General features: G+C 39.3%; 1 protein-coding gene across 4 annotated transcripts in view; it reads right to left on the reverse strand.

Moving 5' to 3' along the window:
- Window positions 1-1,011: 1,011 nt before the first annotated feature.
- DNAJC6 (DnaJ heat shock protein family (Hsp40) member C6) overlaps window positions 1,012-22,395 on the reverse strand; it is a 119,267-nt gene continuing 97,883 nt past the window's right edge. For 3 of the 4 annotated variants that reach the window (XM_033916794.1, XM_033916793.1, XM_033916792.1), the window contains 4 exons: window positions 20,062-20,304; window positions 13,536-13,684; window positions 4,920-5,096; window positions 2,825-2,962 (listed from right to left, as the gene is read on the reverse strand). In XM_033916794.1, the coding sequence (XP_033772685.1) occupies window positions 2,861-2,962; window positions 4,920-5,096; window positions 13,536-13,684; window positions 20,062-20,304 (671 nt within the window). In that variant the 3' untranslated portion in view covers window positions 2,825-2,860. Of the gene's footprint in view, window positions 2,963-4,919; window positions 5,097-13,535; window positions 13,685-20,061; window positions 20,305-22,395 lie in introns of all 4 variants that reach the window. The other variant, XM_033916791.1, reaches the window with a different exon arrangement.

The raw sequence follows: 22,395 nt of genomic DNA on the forward strand, positions 1-22,395 counted from the left end.
TGATCAGGAAGTACTTCTTCACAGAAAGAGTGGTTGACCGTTGGAATGAGCTTCCAGCGCAGGTGATCGAGGCCAGCAGCGTGCTGGACTTTAAGAATAAATGGGATACCTATATGGGATCCCTACGAGGGTTGAACTGGAACATCAGTCGCTAGGTATAGACTTAAGAGGATAGGTCAGCAGACTTGATGGGATGATTGAGACCTGCATCGTGTTGGACTTTAAGAATAAATGGGACTTTAAAAATAAATGGGATGCCTATAGGGGATCCCTAAGAGAGTCAATCTAAATAAATAGTCACTAGGTATAGACTTAAGAGGAAGGGACAGTAGGGTGGGCAGACTTGATGGGCTATAGCCCTTTTCTGCCATCATCTTCTATGTTTCTATGATCTGAATGGGAGTTAGTGACTTGATCACGTTCGAAAACCCAACTGGGTTAATTGCTCCATGTTCGGAGGCTTTTTTACCCCTTAAGAACAATAATATATTACTAGATGTTATTATAACAGAGACTGATTGTGATAATATTAGGAGTAGACATCTCAGTAGTACATAATTCCACTGTGGGTTTTTTCTAGCTTATAGTAACATACATGAAGGCAATATTATAAAGCCACATATTGTATAAATGCCTTCACAGAATTGGTGCCCTGTTATAAAATTACCCTCCCTAATGGAGCATGAGTGAAGGGTTCATACAGAAGCCAAGTTGGATTGTGTCTGCAGAGGAGAAGGTAGCTCAAACCAAGCTGTAAGCCGTTGACTCATGGTCTATAGCCAGAAAGAGGTAAACAGTAGAGAAAAAGATTCAGAAATTCAAGTGATAGTCCTAAGCATCACTTTATTATCCATTACTATAAAGTTGGGGAGCAAGGCTGCAATCAAACCTGCTTAAACAGACATTAAAAAAATAAAATTATGAGAATCTACAGGACTAATTAGGAGATATAGGAATGAAATGTGCTATTACTTTTCAGTTAATAAAAGTTTAAGTAAGTCAGACAATAGCCAGGTGAGAAATTTTTTTAATAATATGGTAAATGACTTAGGAAAAATAAGCATAAAAAATAAAGCTAAAATTATTTGGATTCTTTTCATTTAAGATTTAATGAAGTCTTGGGAAAGTTTGTATAAATTAGTCAGGGCAATGACATCATAATACAAAGCTAATGGCATATGATCCTTCTGAACTGTATGTTACAACAAAGTGAGATCTTTTATTACATAGGAATCGGTCACAAAATAGTAACTACAATGGAGAATGAGAAACTTAATCTATAGACCACAGGAACATGATCCACATTCCAAGAATCATTTTACATATGACAAGCACAGACTAGACCAAAAGCTGGATGTTGTTTGATAATATATTAATAAGTACCATCCAACCTGTGAAGATCATTTTGAATGTGTTTTATGCTTGCATATAAAAGGAAAACATAGTGGAATAACATCTTTGTGCAGGTATTACATTGTCAGTCAATGGAAAATTAGAGGAACAATACAACAAAATGAAATAAAGGAGATGAAAGTTCTTCCAGCTGTAGAATTTTGTGCCACTACAAAACTCAAAATGTAAAATATAGAAACAAAAATGATTGTCTTTAAAAACACTGACATTACAAATATTTTCACAATATCAAATACAGACCTTTCCTGTAACTCAGAAATGAACATGGAGATTTTTCTATAGAGCTGCTTGATGTACTGTGCTGTGAAAATCACATCAGGTACGAATTCCACCACTGAAACAGCATTTGGGACATTGCTACTGTTCTTTTAAAGTCAGAAATTGCATCCTTTTGCTTCAGGATGGACTCAAAGCAAAGATGAATGTTCATTTTTAAATGCAGGGATGCTCTAAGTAGATAATATTACTATGGACTCAAGCTACTTTTAATTCCTCAAATACCATTCCTATTTCCTACAGGACCAGTTAATCCATGAATCCTACAAGTGAACAATAATCCTTATTACACAACCCTTTGGATTAACCTGCCTTTGTCCAACTGGTGGCTTGAGCCATGTTCATTTTCTTTTGCCCCTATCACCCCATCTTCAGTCTTCTCATAAAAACCCATTCTCTTTGCAGCTCCTGAAATGAGCCATGCATGGGATGAAAATGGGCTGAAACACTTTAGAATCTAACCTCAAAAAATGTGGGAAAATGGTGGGAATCCTGCCTGCATATTGTGCCTGAGGAAGATCAAAGCTTTTTCAAGTTTATAACATTTGTATTTTGGAGAAAAGATATCAGGAAAGTGTTTCTACATGCTGCTCAGTGCAATATTGTTTTAATATAACATTTTCTGCACATGTATATGTAAACTTTAAAAAATGGCATTTTCATTTCATCTTTAGGCATTTCAACTTGTGGAGCCTTAGAAATAGTCTGGAAATACATTAAAAGCAGAATGTTATAGCTTAGGACAGTGAGTTCCCTGTTTTATTTGTCTATCCAGTGTCAAACCATAAACTTCAGATTTTTATCTGATTTTGGGTACAAAACATTTCTTGAGGAACAAGCTATAAATCATGAAATCTACATAATAAAGCTTTTCATTGTACTTTATTGCAGAGCTGTGTGTTACCATCGTTTGCCCCACTTTGCCAAACTCAACTCTCCGTTAAATTCTTGAAACTGGAGTCATGATTCTTTCAATTACATATTTTCTTCCTCACCTTTCTACGAGAAAGCTACACGCTCTTCAGAATAAACGCAGTAATCCATGGTTCAGTTTGATGCTCAAGCATTAGAAACAGCAAGAACTTGATTTCTTGTTAATCTGGAAATCTCAGTGTGGTAACAATGAAGACACTAAGCGAAGGTCTGCAGCGAAGATTAAAATCACAGTTTGTTAATATAAGGGCTTCTGGCCTTGGTTTTCAAATTCTGACCAGGCATCATTCAGCTCCATAAAAATCATCTTTGCATACTGTTCATATGGCTGACCGGTAGCCTGCAAGAAAACACAAATAGAAAATATGTTTGTTAAATCTTGTTACGCAGACTTCTTTATGGCTACAGAGAAATAGTTTCAGATTTATTCAATTTTTGATATACCACCCAATCAGAAGACGTTCCAGGTGGTTAACAATACACTTCCCCCTCTGAATCCACGGTTTCAGCATCCGCGGATTCGGTTATTCGTGATTTTTAAACAAATATTTTAATTTTTCGGGAGACTACAGGAGCTCAAGGCAGCCTTTTCCTATGAGCGATCTACACAGGGCAGGAGCGTTGGAAGATTGCTCCTGCTAGACCACCAGGTAAGGCTAAAAAGGGGGGGGGCTTACAGGGCTTAAAATAGCCAGGGGGAAACGGGAGTTAGGGGCAGAACTGGCCCAAATATTAGTCGCGGTTTTTTAATATTCGCGGGCCAGCTCTGCCCCTAACCCCCGTGGATACAGATGAAGAAGTGTACTAACATGGAATACAGGAAGCAGAAATAAATTTTCAATATAATTTGTTTATCTACATCAGGGGTTCTCAACCCAGTCTTCTGAACATATTCAGCTAGATTTTCAGGATTCCCATAAAGAATATACATGAGACAAGTTTGCATACAATGGAGGTACTGTATCAAAATTTAATTCATGCATGTTCATTGGGATATTCTGAAAACCTAACTGTCTGGGTGTGTCCTGAGAACTGGGTTGAAAAACCCTCCTCTATATCCTGGGCATTAGTTATTTATTTTTCTCTACTTATAATTTTCTCCTACTTGACTTCATATCACTTAAAATAATTACTGTGCTACATTTCCCTGTTAAAAGACTTGGCACCTCCCCTCCAAACTTTCTCTCTTTAGGCTCAAGTCTCAGATTTCTCTGTTTCCTACTTAACTTGAACCCCTTCCCATATTTGATCTCCCCTTTCTCTTGGCAGATTCAGTCCCCAGCTTACTTGCTCTCTAGCTTTCCTTCTTTGCTCCCCTAGTATATACTCCCTTCTTGCCAGCAAGACACCTAGCTCTCTCTCTGTCCTCCCAGTTCTCTCCTGCAACCCCCAGCAAGATCCTCAGCCCTCTCTGTCCCCCCGCCAGTCTCTCTCCCCCTTCTCAGTAAGACTCTCAGGCCTCGATGCACAAAAGCTTTTAACCAGTCTTACTTGAAATGAAACTCTCCTGCCAATGCTCATATGGGTTCACCATGGTTGCTACAATCGTTGGTGGTAGCCACTGAGAATCCTATGCTAATGCATCCCACCAGGGGTTTTTTGGGGGAGGGGGTGTCAGGGGAGGGCTTTTTGGTAGGGGGGGAGGACAGAGGGGTTTGGCCAACTTTATTTTTTTATGGACAAAAAGCAGCCTCCTGCTCTCCCTGCCAGCCAGTTCAGCTGATCACAGCAGGGGAATCCCCTATCAGCTGACCCGGCAGGACTCCCCAAAAATGACTTTGGGTAGTTCTGCCAGCTCAGCTGATGCAATCAGCTGATCAGGGAGAGCAGGGATCTGCCTTTTTTGGCAGATATGCACCTAGTCTTCCCTTAACAAGGATTACATTCATCAGAGCCCATAAAAAATTAATCAGAACATACAGAAAGAGTAGTTTCTATAGACATATCATTAATGCCCTCCAAGTCACTAACAGACATATTCCCAAACAACCATTCAAATTCATGTACACCTATTATTCATTTCCGAGAGTCCTCAAACCTAAATGTATCACTCCTGCTCCAGGCTAACAGCTACACAGACCCCATTACTTCCTCTGGGAACAAATGTTATTAAGAAAAATATATTTACAGAAAAATAGGACGGTTTCAATAGCATTGCTTCAGAATATTTAAAGAGTCTTACTAAACTTCCTATTGGATCAAGCTCTATGTAATAATAATATTATACTGGTATCTAATTTTGTATGCCATTTTGGACATATTTGAGCATCTTCCATTTGTTATCCAGCCCTACTTACTTTATCAGGATGGACAACGAGCACTGCTTTGCGGTAGATCCGCTTTACTTGTTCAGGGGTTACCAGATCTGCCATCCCCACAGGTTTCCATTTTGTCTCCCCAGCCCATAGTACTGTGTGCATTGTAGACAACAAGGCTCTTATATTCCTTTCTTTTCCTTCAATCCAGTCTAGGATCTGTAAATGAATGAAGTAAACAGTTATCAACTATCAAAATAGCATCGATTGACCTTGCTGTAGTGATAGTTCCATACTTGAAAACTTCTATGAACAATGCAATTTTCAAAGATAAGATATCCACTGCACACATCAACATTGGCTCATGTGCAGTTAGGACAAGTAAAAAACTATAATGTCATCATCATTTTTTTTTTTATTAGAAAACTAGCCCGAGAAGCCTGCTATGTGTGCATTAAAACATTTAATCAACTGCTTTGCACAATTTGGCACTGCAGCAACTCATTAATTCTGAATAAACTAAAAATTTGCATAGAGAAAGATACACATGAAATTTTACTGTTTGTAAAATCCAAAACTTGTTTGTTTTCTGTAAACAGGGCCTCAGAGGGGAAACAAATATACACACATACTACTGACCTCAGCCTCCCTGCCTCCATCCACCCATTTCCCTTAAACATTCCTCTCCCCCACCCTCAGATACACATGGATAAATGATTGAGAGGCACAGACATAAGGTGCTTGAATAAGAACATGGGGTGACGGGACTAAATCGCGCAAGACAACGGTGCGCAGACAACTGAGCGCAGACAACTGAGCACAAGGTTGATGGCGCGCCGAAGAAAAGCACTATTTTAAAGGGCTCCGACGGGGGCTGTGGGGGGGAACCCCCCCACTTTACTTAACAGACATTGTGCTGGTGTTGTGGGGAGTTTGGGGGGTTGTAACCCCCCACATTATACTTAAAACTGAACTTTTTCTGTAAAAAACAGGCAAAAAGTTTGGTTTCAAGTATAATGAGGGGGGTTACAACCCCCCAAACCCCCCACAACGCTAGCGCAATGTCTGTTAAGTAAAATAGGGGGGTTCCCCACCAACACCCCCCGTCGGAACCCTTTAAAATAGTGCTTTTCTTCGGCGCGCCGTCAACCTTGTGCTCAGTTGTCTGCGCGCCGTTGTCTTGCGCGATTTTGTCTATGAACCAAAACATGGCCACAATTTTAATCCTCCTTAACGTGATCTTGACCTGCACAGTTACTAGGATTATAATTAGTAAGATTATTGCCTTGCTGTGGGGAGTTGCACTGCTGACTCACCATGGAGTAAAGAGTGGACCCAATCTCCCAGAAATTCCTCTACTACATGTGCTGCTGAAGTGACCACATCCTCCCAGAAATTTGAAAACTGATCACTGTTGGCTCCTTTTGTGGAAGACTGGTCTTTTGCTTCTGTATTTCAGTGGCTCTGTGGATTGTGTAGCTCGACCTACCTCCATTCAAGCTTGTTCATTTGTTTATTTTAAAAACTTACTATCTGAAGCATTCAACAATTCTGGGTGGGTTACAATAAAACATGAATAATAAAACCACATGCAACATAACAATTAAAAACAAATACAGATTTCAGTCATTTAATGCACTAACAAACTTGCCCAAAAAGAATTGTCTTTAACTGTTTCCTGAACTGCATAATCCCTGACAAGGTTCTGACTGCAACTAGTAAAGCATTCCACAAATACCCCCCACCCTCCCCGGCATAGAGATCACGGAACGCCTAATGTTCAGAAGCCTTACACTTTTCAAAGACTTGACATATGCAACATTCGATCTTCAGAACACAGAGTGTGAAGGATGAGACTGTTAAAACAATGAAGCCAAAGCAACCGGGACATTATTGTTTAACAGCTTGTGGATCAAACATGGTACTTAAACTTAATATGTCCTTATTTTGGCAACCAATACAAGTCTTGCAAAATAGGAATAATATGCTCAGATCTAGAAGCATTAGCAGACAATTTTACTGCATCATACTGTATATTTAGGCAAACCAAGATACAATAATCAAAAGTCGGCACAACGAATTGAAAAGTACTCATGGTTAAGTAATCTTTCTTTTTTTTAATTGCTTTTAACATATATACACAAGAATTATCTTGCTCCGGAAATACAGAAAGGAAAACTAGGATAATCTAGTCTTTAAAAGGAAAAAAAAAAAAGCGTTCTAATACAAAAACACTTGGAACATAGTTTTCTACCTCAGACCACAAAAAGAGATATTGAGGTTCTGGTAAAAAGAGATGAGCATCTTTTTTTTTTTATTTTACATGAAATTATTAAATAAAAATATATATAGCTTAACGAAGGGTCCCACTATTTCAATGGCTAACATACTAATCACCTAATGTCCCAATTTCTTCAAATCTAGAAATGATCTTAATTGCTCTGGCAGACAGAATACATATTTTAGCCCAAGATATTTAATAAGGCATTTACAAGGGTATGCCAATAAAAACATAGCACCCAATAATAACGTTTCGGTAATCTTTCAGTCTCCATAAACTTTCAAGAGCCTGAGGTTTAAATGACAGAGTTGAATCAAGAAGTATTCCCAAATATCTGCATTGATCAAGTATAAGGATCTTTACATCACCAAAATAAATTTCTGTAGGGAGCTTATCTAACTTTGCACTTCATCCTACACATAAAATTTGAGTCACTGACTGCTTGTAAACAGACTGTCAACAAAGCAAGTGCTTTAGAGATCAAGTCTCTGACAGGAATAGAAAACTGTATGTCATTGGCATAAAGCCAAATATTTAGATTTCCAAAAAGCCTTTGACAAGGTACCCCATGAACGCCTACTTCGGAAACTGAAGAACTATGGGGTGGAAGGAGACGTACACAGATGGATCAGAAATTGGTTGGCGGATAGGAAGCAGAGGGTAGGAGTGAAGGGCCACTACTCGGACTGGAGGAGGGTCACGAGTGGTGTTCCACAGGGGTCGGTGCTCGGACCGCTGCTATTCAATATATTTATAAATGATATAGAAACAGGGACGAAGTGCGAAATAATAAAATTCGCAGACGACACCAAACTATTTAGTGGTGCTCGACTAAAGAGGACTGCGAAGAATTATAAAGGGACCTGAACAAGCTAGAGGAGTGGGCGACGAGATGGCAGATGAAGTTCAATGTAGAGAAATGTAAAGTATTGCATGTAGGAAGCAAAAACCCGAGGTACAGCTATACGATGGGAGGGATGTTATTGAGTGAGAGTACCCAAGCAAGGGACTTGGGGGTAATAGTGGATAAGACAATGAAGCCATCGGCACAGTGCGCAGCGGCCGCAAAGAGAGTGAATAGAATGCTAGGTATAATCAAGAAGGGTATTACAATCAGAACGAAAGAAGTTATCCTGCCATTGTATTGGGTGATGGTGCGCATCTGGAGTACTGCGTCCAATATTGGTCGCCGTACCTTAAGAAGGATATGGCGATACTAGAGAGGGTTCAGAGGAGAGCGACGCGTTTGATAAAAGATATGGAAAACCTTTCATACGCTGAGAGATTGGAGAAACTGGGGCTCTTTTCCCTGGAGAAGAGGAGAATTAGAGGGGATATGATAGAGACGTACAAGATCATGAAGGGCATAGAGAAAGTGGAGAGGAACAGATTCTTCAAACTTTCGAAAACCACAAGAACGAGAGGGCATTCGGCAAAGTTGAAAGGGGACTGATTCAAACCCAATGCTAGGAAGTTTTTCTTCACCCAACGGGTGGTGGACACCTGGAATGCGCTACCAGAGGGCATGATAGGACAGAGTACGGTATTAGGGTTTAAGAAGGGATTGGACAATTTTCTGGAGGAAAAGGGGATAGAGGGGTATAGATAGAGGACTACTACACAGGTCCTGAACCTGTTGGACCGCCGTGCAAGCGGACTGCTGGGCACGATGGACCTCTGGTCTGACCCAGCAGAAGCTCTTCTTATGTTCTTAAGCAGCACCTAATTGAGAAAGGACCTGGAAAAGGGGTAACAAATAGATATTGACAGCCTACAAAGTCAATCCCTGCGGTACCCCTCTTTCAACTGGACACCAATCATCAAAGATCTGAATCCTGAAACTGCTGTCAGATAGGAACGAACAAAACCAATGCAATAACTTTGCACCAATGCCAAATTACTTTAACCTCAATAGCAAAATATGGTGGTTAAATGCCAGCAAGATGTCCCAAAAAAATCATCATATAACAATCCCCAAGGTAAAACCCCAGAGTAGATAGCAACAACAACTCAGTTGAGTGTTTAGGGTGAAACCCAAATTGATTATTATCTAGGATGCCACATTCAACCCAAAAATCTTGAAACTGCAAAAGTACAACCTTCTCCAAAACTTTTGCAAGAAACACTAAAGATGAAACCACAGCTCTCTTCAATCTACTAAGCACACAACCCTCAGTCAATGAGTTATCCACAATAGACAACACTGTAGGTAGTAACGATTCCTTTAGAGACAAACATAACTCAATCTGACATGGATCAAGTGAGCACGAGGACTTGTTTAAACATTGGATAATTGTTTTCAATTGCGTGATGGAAACAGATTGAAATTCTATTCAATGTTCAACAGCATAACAGGCATAAGTACATGCTGAAATTCCAAAGAAATGGTTTTCACCTTCATAGAAAAAAAAAACAAAGACAAAACTACCTGACTTGAGAAAGAACATTCATCATAAACTGAAGGCACGGTAGTCATTTTAAATAACTTTAAACAATTCTGTAGAAAAAGAGAATGCTTCCTTGTCAAAATATTCCTTTTTAGTCTCTAAAGTGGCTTCTCTATACTTGTCCAACTGCTCTTTATTATCCTTCATAGTAAAACTATCAGGATACCTGTACCAAATATGTTCTTTATGCTCAAATCCTGCTTTAAAACTCTAAGTTGGTCAGAGAACCAGGGAGCAACATTACCCCACTTCACCCTCACATCTTTTAAAAAGGTGCTAACAAATCCAAACTTTCCAATAAAATCTCATGCCAAGTTTCGGCAACATCTGTCACAGACATAGTACTCAAATTTTCTAATTTTGGAAGCTTTTCTAAATCAACTCCATTTCTCATGGAGAAACTGGATTTTTGGAGTTGATATGATCAGAAATTATTCATAGGTATAGTTAACCTGATTAAGGAATGATCCAACCAAGGAATCAGATCAGTCTGAACAAAAAGATCTAAGGTATGGCCAGACTGATGCATAGAGCCATAAGCGATCCCAGACCACCCTGGGCCCTCCAACACAGTCAAGAAAGTGGCCACTTCTAGATCCAAATCTGCAGAATTCACACATATTAAAATCTCCCAAAAGTGCTGTATTGGTAGCATTAATCTTGAAAGACAATAAGACAATAAGACACAAAGGCAGAAAAACTGGAACGTAAAATCCTAGGGAGACAATAAGCTAACAAAATGTTGAACTGTCCAGAGTTTAAATACAGAAGCTCTACGTCATCAACACATTCTTTTTTTTTTTTTTAATTCTTTATTTATTATATTTAAAAACAAAAAACACTTGTTACATGAAAATCGAAAAGGAATTATAATACATAATACAGAAAAATTATAATAAGCATCAATTTTCTTCTTCTTAGACCCAATTGGTGGTGGGGGGCAGCCCTAAGAAATAACTGGAACCTAAATATACCAAGTAAAAATTAATAAAGATTAGCATTAATTGACAACTCCTTTACATTTTTTCTTCCATTATCCCCTGGTGATCTTTTTAAGTCCAGGAATGCTCTCAACTGGTCTGGAGCATAAAAGGTATATTTCACCCCAACAATTCTAATAAGACACTTGCACAGATATGCGAGCAGGAAAGTAACACCTAGTTTTTTAGTTTCTTGCCGCATGGCAAGAAAGAGCTTTCTTCTTTCCTGCATCTCTCTATTAACATCAGGGTACATGTACATCCATACCTGATGCCCAAGAAAAAGTGACTGAGCATTACAAAAATAAAATTTCATTACTAAACTAAACCTTAAGTTTGTATACCACATCATCTCCATAAAGATAGAGCTCGGCACGGTTTACAGGTAAATTTAATAAATGAGGGAAGGACATAATAAGAAATTAGAGGTTATGAAGAGGATAGCTAGCTTTACATTTTAAATAGATAGCTTTACGTTTTGGAGAAAAGCCAGGTTTTCAGATGCTTTCGGAATAATTGGAATGATCCTAGGTTCCGCAACGGGGCAGGGAGGTTATTCCAAAGCTCAGTGAATTTGAAGAAAAGGGATTTCCCTAATTTACCTGCATACATGACACCTTTTAACGAGGGGAAAGATAGTTTGAGTATGTGGGCGGATCTGGTAGTGCCAGGTCTCGAAGAATTCCAGGATAGTGGGATTAGGGGAGGAAGAATGCCATGTAGGATCTTGAAAATTAGGCAGGTACATTTAAAGTGAATCCTAGAAATCACCGGAAGCCAGTGAAGTTTTGACAGAAGTGGGGAAACATGATCGAATTTGCTTTTTGCGAAGATCAACCTAGCTGCAGTGTTCTGGATCCACTGCAGTCTTTGAAGATTTAAGTCCTGCTGAAAGACAAATGAAATAAGTAAAGTGGCTCTCTCTTCAATAATAGAGTCCAAAATTGCTGAAATGTTCTCTAACTCCATGGAAACTTGTTTCTGAAGATCTCGCTTAATAAAACCCGATTCGCCCCCTCATTTTGAATAGGTATAGCTAAGTAATATATTTTATTTGTTGGAGGAATAGCCTCGGGGACAAATTTGCGCACTTGTATCAAATATTTTCGAAATAATTCCATAGAGGAGATGGTCAGTGATCTTGGAAAATTCAATACACACAAGTTAAGTCACCTGTTTAAATTTTCTAATTGTTCTAGTTTCCTATGAACAAGCATTTTATCCTTAATTAAATTTTCAGTTACAGATTTTAAAGTAACAATTTCATGATTAACTGTTGTCAGTTTAACTTCATTATCTTCCTTTATATCTTCAATAACTTTTGAGAGAGAGTCGACTTTTCATACCAATATAACAGTTTCTTCGACAGATTTTTGTAATGTTCCATCCAGTCTCTGAAACATTCCCCCGACAGGGTCACCTCCGATACAGCTAGAGCCAACGCTCCAGCTTCCTTAGATTTTTCCTTCATGGCAGATCCTTCATCTGGCCTGCACTCCTCTACAGAGCAGGTTCCCAAAACCACTTTGGTTTTGGTCCTCTCTGACGCTCACCCGTTGCCACTGCTGGACAAGGAGGAACAATTGGTTCTGGGGGCGAGAGAGAAATTTCCAGTACGAGTGCATCGGCCAGGTCCCGGGCCGACATCACCAACAAGTCCTGCACCCTGGATTGTTGAGGAGCTCTGACTGCAAACTCGAGAGTGGTTTGGAACAAAGGCGTCGATTAATCCGCTGGAGAGGGTCCACCACGGACTGCGCCCTTGCGCTTGGCTTCGCTAGAAAGAAGAAAAAAGAGCTAGACAACGCTCCCACACAGGCAGTCACGCTGCCATTTTGGCACGCCCCCGTCATTGGGCATGTATTAATGCCCAACACATTCTAAATCCACTACTGAAAAAGATAAACTTCCTGGCCAAAATTAAAAGTCTACCACCTTTCTTACCCAATCAGGATCTAAAGAAAGCAACATAATCCAAAACATACAATTGGTTCAGTACCACCACATCTGAGTCTAACAACCAGGATTTGGTAATACACAGTACATCAAACTGACTAGATTGGAGAAGGTCATCTATGATTATGACCTTATTTCTTACTGAATGTGCAATAGCATATTTAACATACTTAAAACGTTGCACTGGGCATGCAATATACTGAACCTTGACCTGAATCAGGTCAGCATGCTGTTTCCTGATCCATTTAATAGCTGGCAGAGGACGTACCTTCCATGTCCAATGCACACTGGGATAAATCCCATAGTATCACCACAAACCAAAAAAAAAAACCAAAACACCTAGATAAACCCATCAAAGTCCACCAAAGTCCGCATGAAGGAGCACACAAAGCAGTGCTTCTTTGTCATGCTCCTTCATTCAGGGCTGACCTCCTCTTAATAACCCTTACACTGCACTATGATGTTACAGTGGGAGGGGCTTAGCACAGTCTAACTCAGCAGAAGCAAAAACAGTCCTTCGAGTTAAATTCTACCAACGGGTGAATAAATACAGGTTCCGATAGTCAGCATGGCACTAAAGGGAGTTGACCTCAGGTGCTCACTTACTCTTAAAAACCCTGGTGCCACACCATGATTTCACAATGGGTGGGGCATAGCACAGTCCAACTCAGCAGAAGAAAAAACAGTCCCAGGAGTTGAATTCTACCAATGGGCGAACAGATACAGGTCCCGATAGTCAGCAAGACAGTGCTACTACTATTAGAAGTCAGGTTTCTTAAATGGAAACATAATCCACCTAGCGATAGTAGCACAAAACTCCACTTGGAATGCTATTTTGAAGGACAGCACTGGCAAGGTCCCACTGGACCACCAGGTAAACATCAATAATCCTTTATCATGGGAGTCAGTAACTATGATACAGAGATACCACAAGTTGGTGACTCCCATGGTAAATCAAGATGCATCAAAATCAGACAGAATGGATAAAACTGACCTTTAGTTTTTCAGGATCCATCTCTTTTGCCATTTCTTCTTTTCTCATTTCAGCTATTGTTCTGGGTCCTTTTCGTTCTTTGTGAGCACTGAAACCTTGACTAGAGAGTAGGTCTTCAAAATTGACAGTAGTCATTTTCTGCCGTGCATCTAGAAAAATAAACATGAAATGTTTATGATCAACTATATAGAAACATGAAATACACAGAACTAATTTGTTAACAGTTTTGGCTTAAGTAACAATGTCAACTATTTTAAAATATGACTACTTAGATTATTACTTTAAGTTCAATAAGTTTTATTGAGTTTTGGTAAATAAGACCAAATGTACATCATAACCTTTGTGTTGCACGATTATCTTAATACACTTTTCAAGAACTATACTATACACTTTCTCTATCAGGGCAGTGCTCAAATATACAAGTCAACTATAAGGAGTTTCCTTGGGAGAAATATTTGAATTCTCTCATTTAGGAGCCCTTTTACTACACTGCAGCCTCAGTGTACCCTTACACAGATTTTTGCCATACAATGAGACCTTTTTTACAGCAGCAGTATACTTGATATTGTATATATAAAGTGTATGCATTTGGGGGGTAGAAATCCAAGGGAACCGTATGTGCTGGGAGGTGATAGGCTAATAAGCACTGACAGAGAGAGGGACCTTGGTGTGACTGTGTCTGAGGATCTAAAGGCATCTAAACAGTGTGATAAGGCGGTGGCTGTAGCCAGAAGGATGCTAGGCTATATAGAAAGAGGGATAACCAGCAGAAGAAGGGAGGTGTTGATGTCCTTGTATAGGTCATTTGTGAGGACGCACTTGAAGTATTGTGTTCAGTTTTGGAGGCCGTATCTGGTGAAGGATATAAAAAGACTTGAAGCGGTCCACAGGACGGCGATGAAAATGGTAAGGGGTTTGAACCAAAAGGAGTATGAGAAGAGACTGGAAGACCTAAATATGTATACTGTACTCTGGAGGAGAGGAGGGACAGGGGAGATATGATACAGACATTTAAATACTTGAAAGGTATTAATATAGAACCAAATCCTTTCCAAAGAAAAGAAAATGGTAAAACTAGAGGGCATAATTTGAGGTTGCGGGGAGGAAGACTCAGGAGCAATGTTAGGAAATTCTTTTTCACGGAGAGGGTGGTAGATGCCTGGAATGTCCTCCCGAGGGAAGTGGTGGAGAGGAAAATGGTGATGGAATTCAAAAAAGCGTAGGTTAAACATAGAGGATCTCTAATTAGAAAACAAAGAATGTAAATTAAAGAGTTACGGATGATACTGGACAGACTTGCATGGTCTGTGTCCCATATGTGATGATTTGGTGTAGGACTGGGCTGGGGAGGGCATCACTGGGAACTCAACTAACTTGGAACATGAGGATGTTACGGCCAGACTTTATGATAGATATCCTGCAAACAGGATGGTTGGATAGGCTGGAGTAAGCTTGGACAGCAACTTTAGCATTTGGAACCTAGGACAATACCAGGTGGACTTTACAGTTTATGACCCAGAAATATCAAAGAAGAGACAAGTTAATTTAATCATGTATTTAATGGGTATAACTAATGGGCAGACTGGATGGACCGTTCAGGTCTTTATCTGCTGTCATTTACTGTGTTACCATATATATTGTACTTTCTGTATTCTATACCTGGAATCTCATTGATCTCTCATTATTGTTATGTTTTATAACTGCCTTGTATTTTCTTGAAAATCAATAAAATTTCATGGAAAAAAATTGGCCCAAAATCCTATTTTCTATATTATTGGCCATGTTCTAATTTTCAATACTGCAATATCCCAATTCTTTTTAGACTTTGAGTAAAATATGTCTCAATATCTTTGCAAAGTTTAATGGAGAATTTATTTTGGGGACCTTTTTGCTAAGCTGTATTAAATGTGGCCTGCGCTACGACTAGTATGGGTTTCATACACACTGGGGCCACTTTTAGCGTAGCTGTAAAATGGCCACATTTTCCCTATTAATGACCACACACTAAATCCCCCATTTGTAAATGGCCATTAGCACAGGAGCCTTTACCAACATCTGTTTTCTAGGTGGTAAGGGCTCCCAGGCTAACCATATGCTAATTAGCACATAACGATATAGATGTGCTAACTAATACGACCACATCACCGCCGTATACCTCGACTCACACTGGCTCCCAATACAAGCAAGAATACAATTCAAATTTTACTGTCTACTATTTAAAACAATTAATGTAGACAGCCCAGCCTACTTGAACAACCGCCTTATCCAAACTGACACAATCAGGCAAAGGAGAACCCAAACACTATTCACACCCCACCCCCTCCAATCAGAGGCGTCAAACGCAAAAAAATGTACGATGGCCTACTGGCCATACAGGCAGCAAAACTTGACCACCAATTATCCAATCTACTGATGACAACACCAGACTACAAAACCTTCAGAAAAGAAATTAAAACCCTGCTATTCAAGAAATCCATCAAGAGAAACTAACTCCACAGGAAGTATCTTAATCCCCCAAAGTAAACCGCTCAACTATGTAATATCTTCTGGAATTGTCCAGATAACCTCTAATGTAATCCGCCTTGAACCACAAGATAATGGCGGAATAAAAGTCACTAATGTAATGTAATTAGAGCTGGGCATTCCTAAACTTCATCCCCAAACAGGCCCCAACACTAAAAAAAGTATTTTTTAGTGCATGGGAAGTGTGTGCCAATCTGAAAACTACTGCAAGACACCTGAGTATGCTCCATGATAGTGCTTTTTTTGGCCTGTGATAAGCACAAGCTAGTTTCATACCACAGCTTAATAAATACCCCTTAGAGAGTAGATCAATCTCTCAGCACACAGGCTACTTTCTGATATTGCAATATTGAGTAAGAAGTTATTATAAAATGGACCTATGAGGAATTGTGGTGATGGTCTGGGAACTGGTATTGTCCTCAAGTACTTACCATCTGATGGTTCACAAAACGTTATTTTAAAGTGAGAGTTGCAGCCTACCTGTGCCCAAACTAAACCCCAGAAATGTTTATGAGTAGTGTAAGTATAGATACATAATTCTGTCAGCACATGCACATGAATAGGAAGTGATGTAATTTTGGGAGCAGCGGAGAAGTTTTACTCTTGATTACAGCCAGCAAATGGGGGTTCTCTTAGAAAGCCACTGGCGAAACACATCAGGACCCGCTGGAGTGAAACAACTTCCTTTCTCCTTTATTTCAGTCAAGTTAAGTTTAAAAAAACTTTTTGTGTTAATTTATGAGCTTTATTTAGAACTTTTTTGGAGTTTGTTCTCCACTACTAAGTACACTTGGGATTTTGTTGAAGTCTATTTCATCCCCTTTCTACCAAATGAAGATGGTGCAATGATAAGACGATTGAAAACACTCACAGGGGAGTATTCCCCGACTCATGATTTTCTAACCGTTACACGGTTCTGAGCACCGCTTTGGTTACAAAGGCTGAAATAGTCAAAGTTCCTATTTTTTGTTTTGGTGTTGAGCACAGGCACATGTACATAATAATCCTTTTCTGCTATTACATGTACAATATTAGGAAGAACCCATTTCTGTGGTTATAAATGGTTATAAATGATTTTAAGTGCATATACCACTTGGACTGACTGACAGATCACAACAGTGAACAAAGTAAAAAAAAAAAAAAATCATAATAAAAGAAAGGAAGAAACTCCAATATTTAAGCAAAGATTCAAATACCTCAAAGAGAAATACAACCCGAAAACTGACAAGCAATTATCTGCAATATCTGGCACTATTTAGAATTTACACACGGAAGTGCTGGGAGCAGGACTGCAAAAGACAATTGGAAATGGGGTTGAAGGTCTGGTAGACCCTGATTGATTTTCAAAGGATTATATTCGTGAGGAGCTAGCTAAACTAAAGGTGGACAAAGTGATTGGGCTGGATGATGTACATCCGAGGGTACTGAAGGAACTTAAGTTCTGGCAGCTCTGCTGGCTGATCTTTTCAATGCTTTTCTAGAATCAAGTGGACTGGAGACGGGCAGATGTAGTCCCTTTCCACAAAAGTGGAAGTAAGGAAGACGTGGGGAACTACAAACCAGACTTCTGTGGTAAGTTGAATTAAATGAAACACTTAAAACAGAGAATAATGATGTTACTGGAATCCAGTGGATTACAGGACCTGAGGCAACATGAATTCACTAGAGACTTGTCAGACAAATTTGATCAATTTTTTGACTGGGTGACCAGAGAATTGGATAAAGGGAGTGCACTAGGTATGGTGTATATAAATTTTAGCAAAGCCTTTGACATTGTTCCACACAGACATCTAATAAATAAACTGAGTACCCTTAGTATGGACCCCAAAGTGTAGACTGGGTCAAAAACTGGTTGCATGGAGGCGACAGAGGGTAGAGATCAATGGAGATCACTCTGAGGAAAGGGATGTTACCAGTGGTGTGTCCCAAGGTTTGGTTCTTGGGCCTGTTCTTTTTAACATTTTTGTAAGTGATATCACTGAAGGGCTGGCAGGTAAGATTTGCCTCTTTGCAGATGATATCAAAATCTGCAATAGAGTAGACACCCATGATGATGCAAATAACATGGACCTAGTGAAGCTTGAAGAATGGTCTGAAATTTGGCAGCTAAGATTTAATGCTGAGAAATGCAAGTATATGCCTTAAAAGATAGATGCATTTGGGCTGCAAAAATCCAAGGGAACGGTACAGTTTAGGGGGTGAAGAACTTTTATGCATGAAAGAGGAGTGGAATTTGTATGTGACAGGATGATTTTAAAGTGGCCAAACAGGATGAAAAGGTGATGGCGAAAGCTAGAAGGATGCTAGGGTGCATAGGAAGAGGTAAGGCCATTAGGAAAAAGGAGCCATTGATGCCCCTGTATAAGACTCTGGCAAGACCTCATTTAGAATATTGTGTAAGATTCTGGAGACCACACCTTCAAAAAGATATAAAAAGGATGGAGTTGGTCCTGAGGAAGGCTACTAAAATGGTTGGTGGTCTTCATCATAAGGTGTATTGGGACTGAATTAAAGATCTCAATATGTATACTTTTGAGGAAAGGTGGGAGAGGGAAGATATTATAGACATTTAAATACCTATGTGGCATAAATGTACATGAGGCGAGTTAAGAGGTGATAGGCTCAGGAGTAATCTAAGAAAATACTTTTTTACAGAAAGGGTGGTAGATGCATGGAATAGTCTCCTGAGAGGTGGTGGAGAAAAAAACTATTTGAATTCAAAAAAGCATGGGACAAGCAGGTGGGATCTCTTAGGGAGAGGAGGAGATAGTGGATGCTGTGGATGGACAGACTGGATGGGCCATTTTGCCTTTATCCTCCCATCATGTTTCTAATTTTTTCTTTTTTAGGCTTATTCCATAAAGAGGTGTGCAAAAATTCTAGTGCATGGAATGGAAAAAGGGGCATGACCATAAGAGGGAGCATGAGCAGTTCATGGGCATTCCTAAAATTTATGTGTAGTTAAAGAATACGCCTGATCCACAGGTAAGTTAGGAACAGGGATTTTTATACCATATTTTAGTTGGTCTAAATGGTTGCGCCTAATTTTGCTTGTGGATCCTGGCACTAAGCATTACTCTATAAACTGCACCTAACTTTAGGCACAGTTTATAGAAAAATGCTAAGCAGGATTTTTCTATGCTGATTTTTTAGGCACTATGGGCCTCATTCTATAAATGGTGCCTAAAATTCACATGCAACTTAATTGTTCTTTAATGGGTTAAATGGCATGGTAATTGACCACACCATTAAAAAAACAAATTTATTAAATTGCTAGTTTAGATTGCGCATGGATATCTACAATGGCACCTAGCAACACCTAAGTTGAGGTGCCCTCTGACACCTGATGAAGCATAATTAGGGGTGCAAAATAAGCATGGTAGACTTAGGAATCACTAGGTGTCTGAGGCAGGCACTGGTAAATTAAGCCAAATATATTGGCACCTATATCTAAGATGCCTAGCAATACCTATGTCTGCTTAGGCGCCGCTAGGCATGATCCTATAAACCAGGGGTGTCCAACCTGCGGCCCCGTGAAGTATTTTGTGCGGCCCCGGTCGAGGGCGATGCAGCATTTTCCTCTGCTGCCCCCGGGTGTTTACCATCTTGCCGGCTCCCTCCTCTATCTTGCTGCAGCATTTGCGCGGCCCCAGAAACATTTTTTTTTGGCCAATGTGGCCCAGGGAAGCCAAAAGGTTAGACACCTCTTCTATAAACAGAGCCATGCAGTTGATTGACAACCATGTAGAGCGGCATCATTTAAAGAATCAGGCCCCATCAGCAGAATTTCTCCCTGGGTGCTTAAAGCCCTGACCCATCACCATAGGGAAGACTAAAGAAGTTGGTTTTCAACTGTGCTCTAAAGTTTTTATAGGTTATTTCATTACAGGATAAATACAATCAATGAGATAAACTTGGACATGACAAGTTGAATTCTATTCAATATCAGAAATTTACATATTAAACAGAATAGTAAAACAAACTTTGCCTAAATATAACTTACCAGTATTAGGTGTGCTTTTTCCACGGTCATTTTGACTACTGTTCATGGCAGAGAAGCTCACATTGTAGTTGGGTTTGTTCTGGGGCGAAGAATGAGGGATATTCTGTTGCGTTTTTGACTGTGATTGTTGCCAGGTATAACCAGCACCCTGCTGCCAAGGTGGTTTTTGTGGGGAACCCATAGGAGGAAACGCTCCACCCATTCCTGTCGGCGTTGTAGGCTTACTGGCAAATGAAGATCCACCTGTTATACAAGAGATATAGGCCATTATTTTAGAAACATATCCCTGTGACAACAGCACATATCCACATTGCAAGCAAGGGACAAGTCTATAGGAGCTGTAAGGGAGTGAAAGGGACAGTAGATGGCATGGATGGGCAAACTGGCTAGGCGATATAGTCTTTCTGACTTCATTTCTGTTTCTACACTTATGTATCGCATACACTGATTGCAAAAAGCTGCTATTTACATGTGGAGATCCAAACCACACAGAGATTTCAAGAAACCTTGGTTTAGGAAGGACTAAAATCGATTCCCCATTTTGCAAAGAGAATATATGTGGGGGAGGGGAGAGGAACATCCACGTTGGGCTTTAAACTAGTTCAAAGGCACACATTGGTCATTAAAAAGTGTTCATTTTGGCCAGAGCTTTATACAAAGGGATTAAGGAAGTCATTCTTTTTTTTTTTTTTTTTTTTTTTCATCTTTATTCCTTTTTATTTCTTTCAACAAGTGTACAATATTATTACAAGTAATTCACATCACTCACTTGACATTCTTAAGCAATATTATTACACATGTTTTAATTCCCTCCACCCACCTCCCATCCCCTCCCCTATCAACAAAATATTTTATCCAAACATATACATATTTAGACTCTCCCTCCCCCCCATTTTTACAAATTATCCCCTAAGGAAAAAGAATAACCCTTAATCATTACAATATTCAATTAATGGCCTCCACACCTCCTTAAACCTTTTAAAATATCCCCTCTGTACGGCAAGAAATCTTTCCATCTTATATAAATGACAAACTGAGTTCCACCAAAAACTACAATTCAATCTAGAACAGTCTTTCCAATTAGTCGTTATTTGTTGAATTCCCACTCCAGTAAGAATCATCAATAATTTGTTGTTTGCTGCAGATATTTGACTTTTGGCCCTCATACACATTCCAAAAATCACTGTGTCGTAGGATAATGCTACATGATTTTCCATCAATATATTAACTTGATCCCATATTGATATCCAAAATGCCTGAATACATGGACAATAAAATAAAAGATGGTCTAAAGTTCCAATTTCAATTTTACAATGCCAGCATCTATTAGACTTAGAGCAATCTAATTTTTGTAATCTAGTAGGGGTCCAGAATGCTCTATGCAACAAAAAGAACCATGTTTGCCTAATAGATGCCGACATCGTACCTTTAATTCTCCAAGACCAAATACGTGGCCATTGAGATGCATTAATTTGATGCTTAATCTCAATGCTCCAAATATCTCTTAATCCATTTTTTGGTTTCTTATTCAAATAATTAGATATCATTTTATACCACTTTGCGGCCTGGTGTCCCAGAAAATCTGCCTGGAAACATAAGAATTCTAAGCTGTAATGATCATTTAAAGATTTCCATTCAGGGAACCCCACCTGAATAGCCTGCTTCAATTGCAACCACTTATAACTTTGTTTTTTATTCAGACCATATTTATGTTGCAATTGTGAAAAATCAAGCAGCTTACCATTATCAATTACTTCCGTTAAGGATCTTATACCTGCCTTAATCCAATCCTTCCAGACAATCTTAAACCCGCCTATTTGTATCTTGGAGTTTACCCAAATAGTCTGCTGTTTCGATTTTAAAATAGAATCACTAGTTAATTTATCTACAAATCTTAATGTTTTCCAAGTATCCATTAATACTCTATTGTCTTTACGTATTCTAGGCACTTTTATACCAAGCAGAAGATCAAGCCTAAGTGGAAAAATAAGTGATCTCTCCACCCTTAACCACTCTGGTAATTGTTCCAAAAGCTCTGGGAGGACCCAATACATACCTTGGCGCATGATATAGGCCTGATGATACCTATAAAAATTGGGAAAATTTACCCCACCCTCCTCAATTGGTCTTTGCAAAGACACTAGAGCCACTCTTGCAATTTTACCCAGCCAAATAAATTTAACCAGAATACTATTTAATTTTTTATAAAAAGACCCCTGAAAAAACACTGGTATCAATCCCAATTGATAGCAAACTACAGGCAAAATCATCATTTTAACAGTTTGAACTCTTCCCCACCATGACAAATGTAAAGGATTCCATTGCTCACATAAC

Source organism: Geotrypetes seraphini, chromosome 12, assembly GCF_902459505.1.
Source record: "Geotrypetes seraphini chromosome 12, aGeoSer1.1, whole genome shotgun sequence".
In the NCBI taxonomy this organism is placed as follows: Eukaryota; Metazoa; Chordata; class Amphibia; order Gymnophiona; family Dermophiidae; genus Geotrypetes; species Geotrypetes seraphini.